Below are 18633 nucleotides of genomic sequence, written 5' to 3'. Positions count from 1 at the left end.
GCTCCATAATCATTACCTTGTATTTTGTATTTATCAATTTTTTTTTTTCTTTTCTTCATGGCTTTGCCACCACTAATGTTTTTATCTACAAATACTTGTTATACTTTTGTTCGGACTTTGTAAAAATTCATCATTCTCTAAATTCTTCTGTAAAATTTTTCCCCTCAACATTGCTTTCAAGGTTTAGCTTCATTGGTGCTTGTAGAGTGCATTTATTTTTGACTGTTGTGCCACAGTTTATCCATTTCCTTATTGATGGACATTTGGGTTGTCTTTGTTTTACCGATTTCAAACAGTGCTGATACAGACATTCTTGTGCATATATCTTAAGGTACATGTCCGGGGGGTTCTTGCTTCATTGTAGAATAAGGTAGCCACTAGCTATATATGACTTGGATTCAAATTAAAAGTCATTTCAGTCCCTCAGTTGCATTAGCCACATTTCAGGTGTTCAGTAGCCTTGTGTGGCTAGTGGCTACCATACTGGACAGTGTAGGTATGTAACATTTCCATCTTTGGAGAAAGTTCCGTTTCCAGCTTTCACTCATCTTTGTATCTCCAGTTCTCAGCATGGCGCAGGAGCCCCGTAGGTGCTTGGTAAGTTGGATTTCGTTGTTCATATGGGTAGGAGTGAAACTGCCATGCTGTGGGCTCTTCACATCTTCACCTGCACTAGATAATGCCACCTTGTTTTCCAAAGCGGTTATGTCAATTTACACTCCCACCAGCTTTGTCTAAGAGTCCTGGTTGCTTCATATTTCTCACTTGGCACGGTCAGACTTTTCAGTTCTTGCCGGGCTGGTCAAGTGTCTTTTGAAGGCAGCCCAGAGTTTACACAGACGGCAGAGAGATCATTCTTCTAGCTTCACAGGGCCCAGCACCAGGTAGTGAAGAAGGTACCATCTGTAATGGTCCCTTCTGGGGAGGGCTAGAAATGGTTCCTGTGCTTTCTAAAAGAGTCAGAGAACCAAAGTGCAGCTGAAGCGAAGGAGAGAGAGAGAGCGGCAAGGAGCGGAGTCTCAGGATTGAAAACTTCTCTTTGCTTTCTCTGCCATTTCTGTCTGGTAAGTAACCTTTTTAACAATAAAGCATGTCATCACAATGAATCTTTTTTGTCACTGGAATTAATTCTGCATTTGAATTTCGGCTCCAGATTTATTTCAAGCTTTGATTTGGGGAGGGCCTGCAGAGCTCTGAAGCCTTGTGCATTGCCTTTTCCTACTGTTGAAAAAGATCCCCCTTCTGCCCATACACCATGCAGGTAATGGCTTCTAAGCTTATTTGAAAGGACGCTTATCCCTATTATGAATGAGATTAGAAGTCCTGCCCGAGTGTTATTTAGGTTCCAGTGGCTTTCAGACAAGGAATAAGAATCAGTCATTAAGGCTGCTGTGTGCATGGTCTGATTAATGAGACAAAATTTAGGAATTGCAGCTTATCTTTTAGTATTCAGCTTACTAGGACTGATAAAAAGAGTTTTATCTACCTGCGCCCCCCACCCAGAATTTGCAAGAAAAGACATGCGGAAAACTTTGTCCTAGCAACCTCGAATCCCCTTCATGAAAGTTATGACAGATGGTGGTAGTGCTGCTTTGCTGTGGCACAGACTTGGCGGAACATAGCTAATGCTAAGCACGGGGAGGAAGAAAGGAGTCATACCCCCAGCCTCTTTTGGGGGCTGTCCTGTTTGCTGAGGGTCTCGGGGAAGAACACTAGGACTAGGGAGTAACAGTGATAGAGCAGTTGACATTTATTGGTCAGTTAGTCCTGTGTGTTGGGCATCGTGCTAAGCACCCTTCTCCCCATTTTGGAAACAGGAAACAGTGGCTAATACCTTCCCCAAGATTTCATAGCTAGCATGTGGTTAATTCAGGCTTGAACTTTAGTCCTTTTGACCTTTAAACCCTGCTGAGATTATCCTGAATCTTTTACCAAAATAGATGAGGAGAAGGGCTGGGAAAAGTACCAGGTGTGACATGGAGGGAACAGAACATCTTCCTTCCTTTTGCTTTGTGATGCGGAAGTCAGGCAGGAAAAGGAGGGGCTGGGACCGCAGTGGTTGGCGTAGGTGCTGAGCCAGAGTGCAGTCCTGTATCCTTCTGCAGCACTGTTCATAATTGTGTGTTCTGAAAGGAAGGAGAATATTCCACTCCTCTAGGAGCAAGGGAGAGACAGTGGGTGAGGAAAAATGGGTGGGAGGACCTGGGAGAGCAAAATTCCAAGTGATGAAGAACATTGCTGAAGCTAGACCTTAAATTCACAGATGCCAGTCCCTGCTAGATTTGGGGGTTCTTCTAGGGTGTAATTTTAAGTGAAAGCTGTATTAACGGCTGCTTCTCTGCACTGCGCTGAACTTCTCTCCTGAAAGCCAGATGATTTTAGTGCCTCCTGCCATAGTTTTGGCAGAGCATCCTGATGACCTAGATCACACTTATAATTAGGGTTTTTAATCCATTCATGGGAATACATTTTATTTGTGGTTCCTCCTTCGTTACTTCTCCTAGTAAGTAGTTGTTATTTGACTACTTGAAAATTCCATTACTATAACTCAGGTGGGAAGGATTTTTGAAGTTTTCTTGAACAATAGTTCTATTTGTCTTTTTTGAAATGAATGGTAGTAAAATCAGGATGAGGCCATACATCAGGCTGCTTACTCAGGCTTGCAGTTGGCCAAAGCACCCAGAGTTCAGCTGACTCTCAAAGACTAACTCATGCTAAAAAAACTTACAAGAAGCTAATACATCCAGGATGCTAAATTAATAATGAGAAGTAGAAATGCCAAGAAGGCTGGGACATTTGGGTCAGCTGGTCACGGTGTTCTTTCCCCATAGTAGAAGCTGCCTTGGAAACCAAGTTATTTAAGGTGCTTGTTAATTATGGAATCTAAGTATGGCAAGTGGCTGGGTGAATTTAATGACTAATGTTATGGAGTCTGATCTACCCACCTCCACTATTGGGCAGTGATTACTTAGCATTTCACATGGGTTCACTGGTAATGGTGCCCTTTTTCTCTGGACGGTACTGGAGACATTGGGAAGTTCTGACCCTTTGGCTGGTGCCTTATTTTCTAGGTTCCTTATTCGATGGCATAATGGTCATGAGCACAGACTCTGGGCTTAAATCCTAACTCTGCCATTGCCTAGTTGTGTGATTTAGTCAAGTCCCTTCATTCTCTGTTTTATTATCTTTTTCTTTTCCTTTATCCTTTCTTTCTGGTTCCACTTTTTTTCATTTATAGGTTAGATATGATAAGAGCAGCACCTACCTCATAGAAGATGAAATGAGTTAATATCTGTGAAGCACATGGAAAAAGTGCCAGGCTCAGAGTAAGCTCAAATTAAGTCTTACCTGCTGTTATTATTAATAATGTAATTATTAATATTATCAGTCAGGACTTTTTAAAAAATTTCAAGTGACAGAAATCCAATTTGAACAATCTTAAATAAACACAAAAGGGAGATTCAGACTGTATACAGTTGATTTTTGTTCTTCGTGGTAGTTGTGTTCTACAAAGCCACTGCGAACACTGAATTAGTGAATACTGAGCTACTGCTCTTATAGAAATACAGGGTTAGTTAGGTTCCTGCTGAGAGCCTCTGCTCAGCCAATCCGTATATGACCTTGTTTTGTGTGTGTTTTATGCGTATTTCTGTTTAGATGCCCAGTTTAATATGTATTTTTTACAAGTGATTAATTGTATACAATATTTCTTTGTGACAGAACTCTAGCTAAGAGGGTTTTTAACATTTTTCTGATCCTCGGTAACGCGACGGTGTACTTCTTTGGCTTTCAGCCTCCCAGCAATGCCGTCCACCACACACTGCAATCATCTCGTGAATCCACAGATTCAGCTACTTTTCCGTCTTTCTGTAGCTTCATTATGCACTGTAGATGTTACTTTAGCACTTTCCACAGCCACCACATGTGTAGATCAGCAGATTCCTTCTTCCTTTTCTTAGATCTATCCCATGATTGATTCATTAACATTGAACTCACAGCCAACAGCACTATGCCTCATGCGCGAGTGAAGCTCGTCTAACCCATGTATTTTCTTGGTGAGGCACAGCACAGCCTTCTTGTACTTAGGAACACTAGGCAGCATCAGCGCTGTGCTTGGTGGCATTTTAAGTAGCAAAATCACCAACAAAAACTGTAAAAATCTGAAAAGTCTGGCACTAAATAGATGGCAGAAAGACCACTTCTTTACAGTATGAGAGTTGGAACGAGAGGGCAGAGCATCCTCTTATTTGACTTCGGCTGGGAACGTGTGCGTAGGGTGACTCAGATTTTTCACCTCTCTGCCCCTATCCGAGAAGGACTGCAGAGATGCTCCAAGTATCGCTCTTGGGGTACAAATACATGTGAGTGAGTAGGTAAATTCACATGCATGGAGCCCACAAATAATGAAGAACAGCTGCAGTCGGGAAGAGTGAAGGTGGTGGTTCTGGCACCAGACAAGAGGGGATCCGCCGCTAAGCAACATTATTGGGACTGGTTCTGTCTCTTGTCTTTGAAACTCTGTGGCTAGGAGGGTAATAATGTCTTACAGGTATCCTCGTGTGGCAGGGAACAGAGCTCGCAGCAGCCTCAGTTATCCTTCAGAGGCAAAAGGCAGTCTTCCTTTGGAGTTCCAGTGCGCTTCATGGGGAAGGACTCTGGCTCCCTTGGGAGGGTGAACCTATCCCTGAACCAGTCAAAATGGCTTAGGGGGCGTTCTCTGATTGGTTTGCTGTGGTCATGTCTTGTGGCTTAGGGGTGGCCTTCTCTGGCTTGGTGGGGGGTCATGTGATGGCTTGTGGGGGTGGTTTTTTGGTTTTGGTTTTTTGTTTAAGATTTTATTTATTTATTTATTTGACAGAGAGAGAGAACATGAACAAGCAGGGGGAGCAGCAGAGGGGGAGGGAGAAGCAGGCTTCCCCCCGGAGCAGGGAGCCCGATGGCAGGAGCCCCATGCGGGGCTCAGTCCCAAGACTCTGGGATCATGACCTGAGCTGAAGGCAGAAGCTTAACTGACTGAGCCAGGCAGGCACCCCTGGAGGGGTGTTCTTTGATTGGCTTAGCCAGGGTCATGCTTACCCTTGTACAAGAGAGCAGCGAATTTGTTACTAGATGAAGAGGGACTTTGGGACATGGATTTAAAAAAAGCAGTTGATAACACCCTTGAGGAATTTTTTTTAAACTAACCTTTATCATTCGGAAGGATTGCGTCACATTGAGTTGCCGCTTGCTTTTACGTTAAGTGGGTTTCAGCCATGTCCCCTCCCCCTGTATATTCATACAAGGAACATACAGGGGGTTCCTTGTATGAATATACTGCAGTCTGTTTATCCAGCTTCCTGTTGATGGACATTTGGGTTGTTGCCATTTTTGTTTAGTATGAATAAAGCTGCTGTGAGCATTGTTTATAGATCTTTTTGCAGACATACAATTGTAGCTTCTTGATGTCATATTTTTATTTATTTATTTTTATTTTATTTTTTTTTTAAAGATTTTATTTATTTATTTGAGAGAGAGAGAATGAGAGAGAGCACATGAGAGGGGGGAGGGCCAGAGGGAGAAGCAGACTCCCTGCCGAGCAGGGAGCCCGATGCGGGACTCGATCCAGGGACTCCAGGATCATGACCTGAGCCGAAGGCAGTCGCTTAACCAACTGAGCCACCCAGGTGCCCCGATGTCATATTTTTAGATGCACTGTTTGTACTTGGCTGGTTAAGGGGATGGCTTAATGCTACAGCTGCCTAATCTCAGCCATTATCTCTTAATTCTGACTAGTTTCACTCTCAGAGGGCAACTTTATTTTCAGCTTTGCAGGGCATACTGTATTGTATCCTGACTACAGTTAGTCATTCTGCAAGTAATTTTTGTGTTCTTGCTCCTGTAGGTGACCTGCTTGGGAGGCAGTGTAGCCCAGTGGATAAGACTGTGGACATTGGTATCAGGCCTAGATTCGTAGCCTGCTTCTCACGCCTTCAAGCTGTGTGACCTTGGGCATGCTTCTCAGTCTCTCTGAGGCTTGCTTTATCAGAAAATGAAGCTAAAAATAGTATTTATGGCACAAGGTTGTTGTGAAGATGAAATAATGATGTAAAATGCTTATTAACACAGTGACTGTTGCATAGTAAGCTCTATGATGTTGCTTATGTAATTATTGGTAGGTGAGATAAGACGAATTCACGAAACATTAAAAATGATGAAAGAAGTTAGTTGGGAAAGTTAAATTATGAAAAGATTATGTGATTTTTCTGGTCTTTTAAAATGTATATCTTACCCCCTGCCCCAGTTTGTGTTTTATCTTGACTCCCTTTGTAATTAAAGAGTAACAGCTAAGCTTAATGTCCTTTTAGTTCTAGAGTCTAGACAAGGAATACAAATCTTGGGAAGAAACAGAACTTTTTGGTTAAGAAAGCATCTTGAGATTCAGTTTTATATTTTATTTTGGGTTTCCATGCCTTTCCTGAAAGCCTTAAGAGTTCAAAGAATAAGTCAGATAACATTACCATAGGTAGTGAAATAATCTGTGGTGTGGAAGTACCCCATTTTGTTTATCCATTCATCAATTGATAGGTATTTGGGTTTATTTCTGCATTTTGGTATTATGAGTAATGCTGCTATGAACATTTGTGTACAAGTTTTTTTGTGTGTGTTTTTATTTTAAGATTTGAGAGAGAGCAAGAAAGAGCTTGCATGCACATGAGTATGAGGCGTGGGGAGGGGCAGAAGGACAAGCAGACTCCTTGCTGAGCAGGGAGCCTGACATGAGGCTCCATCTCAAGAACCTGAGGTCATGACCTGAGCCAAAGTCAGACGCTTTACCGGCTGAGCCACCCAGGAGCTTGTGTACATGGTTTTGTGTGGACATATATTTGCAAATCTCTTGGATATATATATACCTCAGGGTGAAATTGCCAGATCATATGGTAGCTATATTTTAGCCTTTTGATGAAGTGCCAGAATATTTTTCCAAAGGACCTGCACATTTTTATGTTCCCCCCAGGAATGTAGAAGGCTCCAGTCTCTCCACATCCTCACCAACATTTGTTATTATCTGTCGTTTTTGATTATAGCCATCCTAGTGAGTGTGAACTGGTAGAACGCGATGAGATTTTGTTTTTGTTTGTATGAAAGGGAAGCATAAATTTCTAAAAGGTGGTGAAACTTTGGGTTGGAGTCAGCAAGGATCAGTCAAAAGTTGATTGAGTAGCTGCTAAATAAGAGAGGTATGTTATACTGTGTTCCCTATTTAAGGGAGTTAGGCTCTGGCTGAGGAGTTAAGTTAAAAAAAAAAAAAAAGCAAAAAAACCCCCACAACAAACCACAGAGAAAGTCTCCAATCAAGACACTACAGTAGATGTATCAGAGGGATGCAGGCTGACTGTGGCTGGAATGATCCCTAGGGGCTTTTAGGTAGGAAGTGAAGCTTGATTCTGAGCCAGAAGGATGTGTAAGAAGAAATGGCAGGGAAGATAACATTTTTCCCCATTTTTCTTTTTTTTCATTTTATTATTATTATTATTATTATGTTTTGTTTCAAGTGGTGAAATACTACTGTCCAAGCTAACAGTAGGTTACACAAAGGAGTTAATTAGTTCAAAAAATTTTATAACATGAAATAAGCAAAAAACTCAAAAGGGGCAAAGAGAAAGGACAAGATGAAATTAGGAGGGTAATTTCCAGACTGTTATTGCCATAATGGTTTGCAAAGATTGTTTTAGCGAGTCTCCTGTGCTTGGAGTTCCTTATCAGCGATCTAAAAGTCACATTCTGTTTGCGTTCACTATTCATTTATACAAACAAAATTTGTTTAGAAATGTTTTTTTAAACTCCTACTGAAACACAAAAATAGCATCATTACTATAAATATTTTCAACGATATTAATATGTATTATTTTGAGATGCAAGGTATCTGGAGAATATTAAGGGGAGTGTTCTTTTTAAAATGGATTATATTTATTACTTGAAAGTTATTTTCTCTGACCTCTTTTTTTAACCTTTTTTTACAGAACTCTCTTCTAGGCTCCATGACTCCCTGAAGGATCAGAACAATGTTATGTTGGGGATATTGGTCTCTGGGCCAACCTGGGATCAGCACCAACCTGCAAGGGATTGTGGCTGAGCCACAGGTGTGTGGATTCATATCTGATAGAAGCGTCAAGGAGGTGGCCTGTGGAGGAAACCACTCCGTGTTCCTGCTGGAGGATGGGGAAGTTTACACCTGCGGTTTGAACACCAAGGGGCAGCTGGGCCACGAGAGGGAAGGAAATAAGCCAGGTGAGCACACCTAGTTCACCTCCATGATTGGTGAGAAAGGCTGAGGGAAGGGGGAGAGCGGGTTGAAGATTACCTCACTGAGTGTTTATCTTTCGAGAGGCTCTGATCTGGTGCAGGGATCCCTTACTGTTTGGAACTTTTGTGTTCAATTCAGATCTTTTTGTCAGAAAACCAGACTTTTCCTTTTTCGTCTGATTAGATAACATATGTAATATCACTGGCCGGGGTGCGGGGGGAGGTTGACGAGTTCAGAGAGAGATTTTTCTCTGGTAATTGAATGCTAAGACATTATGATCATTTGTGATTTGTAACCCTCACACAGTCAATATCAGAAGCATTTTCACCTCATTTTTCCTCCTAATTGCGTGTTCATTCATCAGTTTTGGCAACATGCTTTTTTTTAGCATTTTGGGCTAAGCACTGTGCTCGTGTGAAGAGAGAGTTGAATGGGAGTCAGTGATGATGTGGCTCCAGGGATCCCCCGGGGAAGGATGTGTGAAGTAAGTTGAAGAATATGCTGGAGGGGGCGCCTGGGTGGCTCAGTTGGTTAAGCGACTGCCTTCGGCTCAGGTCATGATCCTGGAGTCCTGGGATCGAGTCCCACGTCGGGCTCCCTGCTCAGCAGGGAGTCTGCTTCTCTCTCTGACCCTCCCCCCTCACGCTCTATCTCATTCTCTCTCTCAGATAAATAAATAAAATCTTAAAAAAAAAAAAAATATGCTGGAGGGAGCTGGGGAGCGGGATCCATTCTGCCTTTGGGGGTCAAGTAAGAAGCATAGTAGGACTTCGGCAAGTGTGTGTCTGTGTGTGTGTATGCATGTGGCTTATTGCACACACGTGAGTGTACCCTGTGGTTTGGTTTGGTTTGTTTTGTTTTAAAGGCATGGCTGTCAAGGTGCAGTCCTTGTTCAGGGAATGTTGAATAGTGTGGCAAGACTGGTGATGGAGGGTGAAAGGGGCTGTACATATTTAAAGTCCGCTGATTTCAATTTATTTTCTTCCCACTTTTTCTGTGTGAGTTTGACCTTGAGTATATATGTAGCATGAATGAATCTATGAGGTACTTTCTCAGTCTTGGATTTTGGAAGTAGTAGTGATGATGTTTAAATGGGTCTCCTTTTGGTGAGAAATGATAAGGTAGGGTCTTCAGTTGTGACCATGTTGTGTTTTTCACACTAACATGGGCAGGTGTCATTTTGCTTGCTACTTATTATCTTTTATTCAATCCAAATCAAGTGAAGATACGGAAGCTTCATTAAAGAACAGCCTTGCTGTTTTTTTTTCTAGATAATTTTACTCTTTCATGTTTATCTAGGAGGGTCAGTTTGGCATCAGGATGAGCTAAATTTTTTCAGTTTTTTTTCTAGATTATTTTACTCTTCCGTGTTTATCTAGGAAGGTCAGTTTGGCATCAGGATGAGCTAAATTTTTACCATGACACATTGTCTCCCTCCTTTCTCGTATTTATTCCCTCCCAAAGCAAGTGGCTGTGTTCCCTAGTTCACCTGCCCAAATGTCAGTATGAATTTATAAATTAATAATTTGACCATTGGATAAAGGGCCATGGGGCTGGTCTTAAGCAAAATTGTGAAGTATGTGAAGTATGATTTGTTTGCCCCAGGTTCCCTCATTGGAACCCTCCCTACGACATCCCATCAGGCCTGCTCACCTGGAGCAAATCCCAGTGTTGTGTCAGGGCTTTCCTAACGTGTGGGCCCTGGACTCTTGGGATTTCAAGGAAGGAGTCTGTAGCATGAGCCGTATGTTTGTACACCTTTATATGTACAATGCACCTGATCCTACAGGTTTTCAAATGTTAGTAGATTCTGTTGTTCATTAAAGTTTCAGTAAGTGTGCTGCCAATTCACGATTGAGTTGGTAAACCCCACCCATTATGTGTGTTACCAGTCGACCTAAAAGTGTAACATGCAGGAACGTTTTTGATTTCGAAAATGGTTTTCTTTTTGGAAAAGAGTAAAAACCAAGGTCGTCTTTCCCTTCCTTCTATTAAAGCTCACTTGTATCTTACATGAGACTCCTGTTCTTGCTCTGTTTCCTCAAGTGAGAGCCAGTATCTAACACTAATGCCTAGAGAGAGATTAATGGCAAGTCCCAGACCAACAGCCTGCTCCTTCCTATGGGAATGTGTACGTTCAGCCAGGACTTAGAGACATTTAAGGCCCTCTTCATACCAATGATCCTTGAAGGATTTGTCCTTACCCTGGCCAGCCTTTGAAGGGAGGATTTTGGGGACCAGGAGGAGATCTTTCCAGGACTGCAGAGACAATACAGTTAGGGTGAACTCTGGAGTCAGACAAACCAGGTGTAGGCGTTACCCGTCTCTGTATTTCTGAGCTCCGTTCCCTTTCCTGTAAAAGGAGACTTCCTGTGGTAGTGTAGCTCTTGATGCAGTAGATTCAAATGGTAAAGACGACTCAGCAAAGCTACCTGTGGCCTGTGAAGGCTGCCTGCTCCCATCCTCCTGTCTATCTGCTCTGTGACTCTGCCCTCTGTGGCAGCCTGCCCGCCCCCCCACCCACCTTTGTCTTAGAACCTGGGGTGAGAGGATTCAACCTGGGGTGGCAGGTGAGAAAGGAAACAAAATGCTTGCAGTCCCACCATCGCAAAGACCTGTGGGAGGCCCCATGGTGAATGCACCTCAGTGCAATGTGACATTGTTCCAGTGGAACCTCCTGACAGCTCCACGGAGCTAGTGGTGGGTGGTCTGTGGGCTCTGGGAGTGAGTGAGCAGGAGTAGTCACTGCTTCAGCCTGCACACTGGGTCAGGCCGACGCCTCAGCCTGCAGCCGCTCCCTGTAGGCAAGGCTGAGTGACTGCAAGAGACTTGAGCTAGAGGTGCATCAGGAAGGCTTTTGGATTCAGCCACAGAATCCAGCCCATGCTTGTAATCTAAATTTGTAATAAGCAAGGCCCTAGTGTAAATTACAGTAGATTCCAGAAACTTCTGTTGGTTAAGCTTGTCTGTTAATTATAAACTCCATAGCAGCTGTGAAATTGTGTCTCTTTGAATGGAAAGATTATGTGGGTGGGCACCTCCCTCTCTTTTAACTTTTTTCATTGGTAGGTGTGTTCTGAATTGGGGACCATTTGGGTTTATTTTTAATGACTGGGAAAAAGAGAATGAGCTTGTTTTCTTCATGTGTTTTTTGAGGACTGTGACCTGGAGAGCTGCTAGGCAGAGGTGGGGAAGTCAGTGACAGACAGACCCTGTTTCAGGTAGCCTGTGCTGGCCCTAAGTAACCCCTGTGCTGTTTGGGGAGGGAACTTGATAGAAGAGCACTTTCTCAGGATGCTTCTGGGGGCAGTGGGCGGGTTTGTGATTTCAAGTCCACACCATTGCCCAGACCAGAGGACTTTGTAGTGTGAAGGATTAAAGAGTGAGGGGAAGGAAAGGTGGAGGAAGATGGGGTAGGGCATGCACTGGGATGATGGGATGAGACTCTTCTGTCAGAACATGCACCTTGAGCCTGTCCTGCCAGTTGATCAGTTTATACACATTGTCTCTAATTGGCATGGTTGCAAGGGACACAAATTCATTTTTTTTAGGAGGAATCCTATACCTGTGACATAGCAGTGGTATAAAGCACTCCACAATGATTTTAAAGGGTTTCTTTTTTTCTCCTTGAGAGCATCTAATAGTTACCTATTGCTTTTGCTGTTCCTGCGGCTACTGTGCATTTCTCTTACTGCTTAGTACTGCTCTTATGTGACCAGCTTCGTGTGTGTCTCTGTGTGTGATGGAGAGAGGGCATTTCATGGACACATCAAATACTGAAACTCTTGCTAATGAAGGTCCGATATTTTCCCAGTGTGTTGGGCAGCCTGGGGTTCTAGATTGTGTATCTCTGTGACTCATTCATTTGTGCTTTGGCCAAAGGCAAAGAGCCCTGTGATTCCCAGAAGCATTTTTTATGGGCAGAATATCAAAGTCCCATCTAAACTCAATGTCCAGCTTTAAAAAATCAAACAAAAAACAGTTGGATTATAACTGTTTTGTATATTCGTCTCCCATATGACTTTTCTCTCCTTCATTCTCCCCATCACATTGTGATTATCAACCTTACCTCTCCAAAAATCAGGGATAGTTTCAGTGGTGAAAAAATTGTAGGATTATTAAACTAATTTCCGCATGTTTTTGCCCATGAATTCATCTCATAATTTCTGAAGACATAGAGTTACAGAACTACATTATAGGAAGACTTGTGTGCCTCCCCTCCTTTTTTTTTTTAAAGAATTTTATTTTTTATTATTTTTTTAAGATTTTATTTATTTATTTGAGAGAGAGAGAATGAGAGACAGCACAAGAGGGAGGAGGGTGAGAAGGAGAAGCAGACTCCCCGCCGAGCAGGGAGCCCGATGCAGGGCTCCATCCTGGGACTCCAGGATCACGACCTGGGCAGTCGCTTAACCAACTGAGCCACCCAGGTGTCCTCCCATCCTTTTTAAATTTTTAAATTAAAAATTTTTTTCTTTTTTAATAAAGCAAGCAAAACATGAGTTTTTTCCCAAATTATGATTTTTTAAATAAGTAAAGTGACTAAACTGTAACTGAACATTAAGCACATCTTTGAAATATTTTGTTAAACTAAGAAACTGCCCATAGAAAAAAAAATTCAAGGATTTTTTTTTTTTTAAAGATTTTATTTATTTATTTGAGAGAGAGAGAATGAGAGAGAGCACATGAGAGAGGGGAGGGTCAGAGGGAGAAGCAGACTCCCTGCCGAGCAGGGAGGCCGATGCGGGACTCGATCCAGGGACTCCAGGATCATGACCTGAGCCGAAGGCAGTCGCTTAACCAACTGAGCCACCCAGGCGCCCAAAAAATTCAAGGATTTTACCTTAGTTTACTCTGCTTCTCTTATTCCCACCCAGCCACATTGTCAGCACTGTATTCTTCAGCCAAACCCACAGGTCTCCTCTCCCCATGCATACTCTGATTCTTCATATTGGGATTTTAGCACCAGCTAATCCTTGTGTTATTAGGGATGTCTGAATTTATGTAAACCTCTTCTGACCTTTCTATTTTGAGTAGACAAAGAGCTGTGGTAGGTGCAATTATTTAATCTAACTTCACTATGTTAAATTTTTATTTTTATATTTTTAATTTTTTTAAAGTTTTTTTTTTTTTTTTTAAGATTTTATTTATTTATTTGACAGAGAGATAGCGAGAGCAGGAACACAAGCAGGGGGAGTGGGAGAGGGAGAAGCAGGCTTCCCCGCTGAGCAGGGAGCCCGACATGGGACTCGATCCCAGGACCCTGGGATCATGACCTGAGCTGAAGGCAGACGCTTAACGACTGAGCCACCCAGGTGCCCCGACTATGTTAAATTTTTAAAAATCTGCATTGACATTCCGGGAAACCTTTTCATAGGAAACCTCAAGGGTAACCATTTAAAGCAGACTCTAACATTTCTGTGCAACCCTGTTTGATTCATATCTATGATTGGTTCCTTTTACTTCCTCCCGAGTTAGTTTCTCTCTTTCTTGCACGTAATTTAATCCAATTCACATTCACATTTTGTATTCAACCTAAGCATTTCCATAATGCCCATCACCATATGTAACAGCTCTCCCGCTGTTTGATAAATGGGGTTTATAAAGCGGAATATCTCAAAAGCGTCAATTCCCAGAGCTGTGGTCCTGCTAACCCTGGTAGAAGTAACACTTTCAACTAGCTTACCAAGTTCCTTTCGGGCCTCTGAAGGACGAGGTAACTCTCTCATGTTAATCAGCTTTTGCCGAAAGCAAACTAGCTGAGCTGAAAGGAAATGGAAGACATCCTGTAATGACTTCCTATTACTGAAGTGCATGTTTCTATGGGCATAACCCTGATATAAAAGGCAGAAGGTGCCACAGGAAATGTTCAGATCTCAATATTGCACTGTTAGAAGCCCCATCCCTTCCTCATTAGGGGTGGCAGGTGGTCCAGGAGGCTGCACAACCCTTTCTGATGATGATGACGACGGTGGGAGTAATCAAACCCTATGGGATGTGGTGACTTCTATTTAGCTGCGTGGACAGCTTTCTAGTTCAGACGCCTGGAGCTCAGGAGCAGTGTCATTTAATAATTTTATTTTCTGGGGTGGGTCATCAAAAGTTACTTTTTCCTGTCTGTACTCAGCCTATTTTCTTTATAGATACTTGAAAGTTTTAGAAAATATGTACTTATTAATGAGCATATTCTTTATTTCTTTAATTTTTTTAAAGATTTAAAAAATTTTATTATTTGACAGAGAGAGCACTCAAGAGAGCACAAGCAGGGGGAGGGGCAGGCAGAGGGAGAAGCAGGCTCCTCACTGAGCAAGGAGGCTGATGGGGGGCTCCATCCCAGGACGCTGGGATCATGACCTGAGCTGAGGGCAGATGCTTAACCAACTGAGCCACCCAGGAGCCCCTCTTTGTGACTTAAAAATTTGCAGTGTTATTTTTAAGTAACTAACAGTGGTTTGCATTGTGATACACGAGACCGAGTTCATTTGTTAATTGTAGAAGTGGTTAACTATAGGTATTATAATCTCTCTTCCTCTGGACGTGCGTGACATTTTTAAGCTGATTAATCCTCATGACAGTTCTATAAAGTAGGTCAGTATTACCATCCCAGGTATATGTAAAGGAGAACAGGAAAGGGAGTTGAGTTTGTTTTGCTTGGGTGCTGACAGTTTGGTTTTAGTAATCGTAGAATTTTGTTGATGGACATCTTTTTAACTGCAGCCTGCTTGGAAGGGCACAATAGAATTTTATTCTTAAACTGTTTTTCTTGTTTACTTTTAGTCTCCACTCATTCCTTACAAAAGAAACAAAAGGATATAAACTTGGCCACCAAGAAGCTTGTATTCTTTAATTTTCTGGTTAAATGCTGGATATACTTAAGGTGTTTTGATTAAACGTATGGAGAAACAGTCCGTTCCCTTTTCACATTTAAAACTATCAGGTGACTGCCAGCTAATCTGGGGGAAAAACACACATGATAATTCACATCTCAGGCTGATATATTTTATTTTGCCTTGCAGTTTGCCTCTTGTTCTTTCTTCCTTTATTTCCTTGAATTATTTACTTCCTGTCATTCAGTCATTGATTCAGCAGGTGTTTACTGAGTGACTAGACTACTAGGTTCCTCATTTGTAGCAGTTACTGTCAGAACACAATGCATTTAGTGCAGATCCTACCCTTTGGGAGTTTACAGGCTAGGTGGGAATGTAAGATGTGTTCCTGTTGTTTCTGTAAAGATTACGTAATCCAGTTCACCATGTGCCAAGCAAGTGATCAGGGTCCTAAGTGTGTCAAAATAAGAGTTGTAGTGAGGAGTCAGGTCTAAATCAGGTCACCAACAGTGCTACATTCAGATTTCTCACAGATGCCATCTTTTACAACCACACACATATAAAGTTCAAGTTTATCTTAGGTTTGTGAGCTTTGTGGGAGGAGTGAAATCTAGCAGTCGGAGAAGGGGCAGCCTTGGAAATGGTGTCATTCTCCAGGGATTTTCCATGACGTTAGTGGGTAAGTCCACCCTTTACTTCTGAATTTTTGTGTTGCAGTAACAGTCTTGTCATTTTGATGATCTCTGGTATACCTTTGGTGATCTGTGATCTTGATGGATCTAGGATAGGTAGAATGTTTTCAGGAAATTTATCAGTCTGGATGGTATATGTCTATTCAGCTGACATTTTACAGTTCTTCAGGAATCTGAGTAAAGACCGGAATCTGAGTAAATACCCTTTCATAGCATGTAATGTTGAAATCTTTGGTAACTCTCCAGCAGAGAAACTGTCTCCTGTCCTTGCAGATTTTGGATTAGTTTTTTACTCATTTTAAGACATGTATTGCATTTCTATTACAATTATTAAATGACTCATAGCAGTTGGAATTGTTATTGTGAGTGATTTTAATTTGGAGCGTTAGCTAATCATGGAGGCAGTATAATGAATAAGAGCATGGACTCTGGAGCCAGACTGCCTGTATTGTAATCCTGGCTTTGCCACTCACTGGTTGTGTGATTCTGGAAAAGTTGCTTAACGTCTCTGTGTCCCGGTTTTCTTAGTTGTAAAACATGGGTAATAATATCTACATATTAGGATTTTGTGAGGATTTAATAAGTTTATCTCAGGTGTTTGTAATAATGCCTGGCCCAAAGTAAGGACTCAATTAGGTGCTCCCAGTAGTAGTGTGTGGTAACATCTTCCATTACAATTTTTTTGATCTTACTGTTCTAGCATATTAAATTAATAAATTCATTACACATATATATACATAAAAATAAGTACTTTGATCATTTTTTAAGTTCCCTTAACACTATAGGATTTGATGAATGGTCTGTGCCTACAGGGGAGGGAGATGCTATAAGCTAGGGTCATTAAGAGAAGCTACACACATTATGCTAATTTTTATATTTTGAGTTTTAAAGGATAGTCTTTTTTTTAATTTTTAAAATTAATTTGTTATTGTTATGTTAATCACCGTACATTACATCATTAGTTTTTGATGTAGTGTTCCATGATTCATTGTTTGTGCATAACACCCAGTGCTCCATGCAGAACGTGCCCTCTTTAATACCCCTCACTAGGCTAACCCATCCTCGCAACCCCCCCCACCGAGAACCCTCAGTTTGTTTTTCAGAGTCCATCGTCTCTCATGGTTTGTCTCCCCCTCTGATTTCCCCCCCTTCATTCTTCCCCTCCTAAAGGATAGTCTTTATTTTATTTTATTTTATTTTTTAAGATTTTTTATTTATTTGAGAGAGAGAGCATAAGAGGGGGTAGGGTTCGAGGGAGAAGCAGACTCCCTGCTGAGAAGGGAGCCCAATGTGGGACTCCATCCTGGGACTCTGGGATCATGACCTCAGCCGAAGGCAGTCGCTTAACCAACTGAGCAACCCAGGCGCCCTGGATAGTCTTTATTTTAAACTTTTTGGGGTCTTTTACCTTATTGGTCCCAAGAAAAATACCTTGCATATATATTGGCACTCTGTAAAAATGGGTTATCCACATAAGGACATGCGTACATATATGTTCTCTTTATGCCATGTTAACATTGCCTCCAGCATTCTGGTCCAAAATTGCAAAGGGAAATGACGTGAATTAGGCCACTGTGGACGTTATAGTATGCCAGGGGCTACTGTGTGATGCTCCTAGAGGACTGGAAGTGGTTTGGCAACAGTTAGCCAGGTGATTTGATCTTGCCACATGTCCAGAAAATAGGGCACAATCAATTTATGCTGAGCCCACCTGAATTCTGTGTGTGATTACTTTAGGCTTCTTGTTAGCTTTGATGGGGGTGAATCTTTGAGCAGGGATCTAAATGACCTGAAAGAAGGTAAGTGGTTTTCCTTTCTACATTCTGCAGTTGCCTAAGAAGAAATCACTTTGGAGTCTGAACCTGTCTGATCCTGTTTTGTTTTTTTTTTTTTAAATGGGCCTGTGTGTATGGCTAGGATGCTTTCAGCTGTAAGTAACAGAATACTAAGCTACATTTCTGCAGGAACAATGAGTAAAACTTAAGATCTCTTTATAGAGAGTTCTAGGATTGGTTAAATCAGCACAAGGACACCATCGGGCACACAGGTGCTTGCCATCTTTCTGTTCTGCCATCTTCAGTCTATTGTCCTTCCTTGGGCTTGTCCCTTCACGGTCACCAGGTGACTGCCACAGTTCCAGGCATCACATTCTCACACAGCTGTATTCAAAGGCAGATGGGAAGGGGAGTTTTCTTTTGTGTCACCTTTCAAAAATGGGGGAAAACCTTGCCTAGGAACCCCCTTGCGTACATCCTCCTTTGTCTCATTGGCCAGGCCTGGGGTACGTGCCTACCATAGACCAGTCACTGCTGTGCCTGAGTAAGTGAAATAGGAAATATCGGTTTGGCATAGTCAAGTGTCATCTCCTGGGACTGGGGAGGGGCCCAGCAACCCTAAGGGTTCTAGTGCAAGGAGAAAATGGGAGATGGCTAATGCGTAAGCAACACACAGCATCTTCCACAAGGCCGATTTCATAAGGTGTGCAATCTAGGGTCTTTGCCACCTTAAAGTGGAATCATGGCATCTTATTTTTGCTCATATTATAATCTGTAGTTCCTTTTATGAAATCAACAACAACACCTTAACATTGGCCTTGAACAAAACTGATGGCTATCATTATGAGGCAATGACTTTGTAGTGTTTATTGTATATGATATGGAATTGTGTATTTCTTAAGAGTTAGTAGCTTTGTATTTAAGTGCTAAGCACAGCGTGGTAGGTACATAGGGTAGGAAATGTGTTAAATAAATACATGTCTCATAGGTTTTACTATTTTGTTACTTTGCCGTGTTCTGTATGGGTTCTGGGAGGTTTCTGGGGTTAGGTCAGT

At 42.0% G+C, this 18633-nt stretch overlaps 1 protein-coding gene across 6 annotated transcripts in view; it reads left to right on the top strand.

The window, feature by feature from the left end:
* Positions 1 to 18633, top strand: part of HERC3 (HECT and RLD domain containing E3 ubiquitin protein ligase 3) — a 128110-nt gene that overhangs the window by 4971 nt on the left and 104506 nt on the right. For 5 of the 6 annotated variants that reach the window (XR_004679171.1, XM_035004526.1, XM_035004522.1 and 2 more), the window contains one exon: positions 8001 to 8268. Coding sequence is in view for 5 of the 6 variants with exons in the window: in XM_035004526.1 (XP_034860417.1) it covers positions 8043 to 8268 (226 nt within the window). In the remaining variant the exon portion in view is untranslated. Of the gene's footprint in view, positions 1 to 8000; positions 8269 to 14698; positions 15791 to 18633 lie in introns of those variants that run through there. The other variant, XM_035004527.1, reaches the window with a different exon arrangement.

Source organism: Mirounga leonina, unplaced genomic scaffold (genome assembly GCF_011800145.1).
Source record: "Mirounga leonina isolate KUSES-001 unplaced genomic scaffold, KU_Mleo_1.0 Mir_129, whole genome shotgun sequence".
Classification (NCBI taxonomy): Eukaryota; Metazoa; Chordata; class Mammalia; order Carnivora; family Phocidae; genus Mirounga; species Mirounga leonina.
This window is presented reverse-complemented; position numbering and strand designations above follow the sequence as displayed.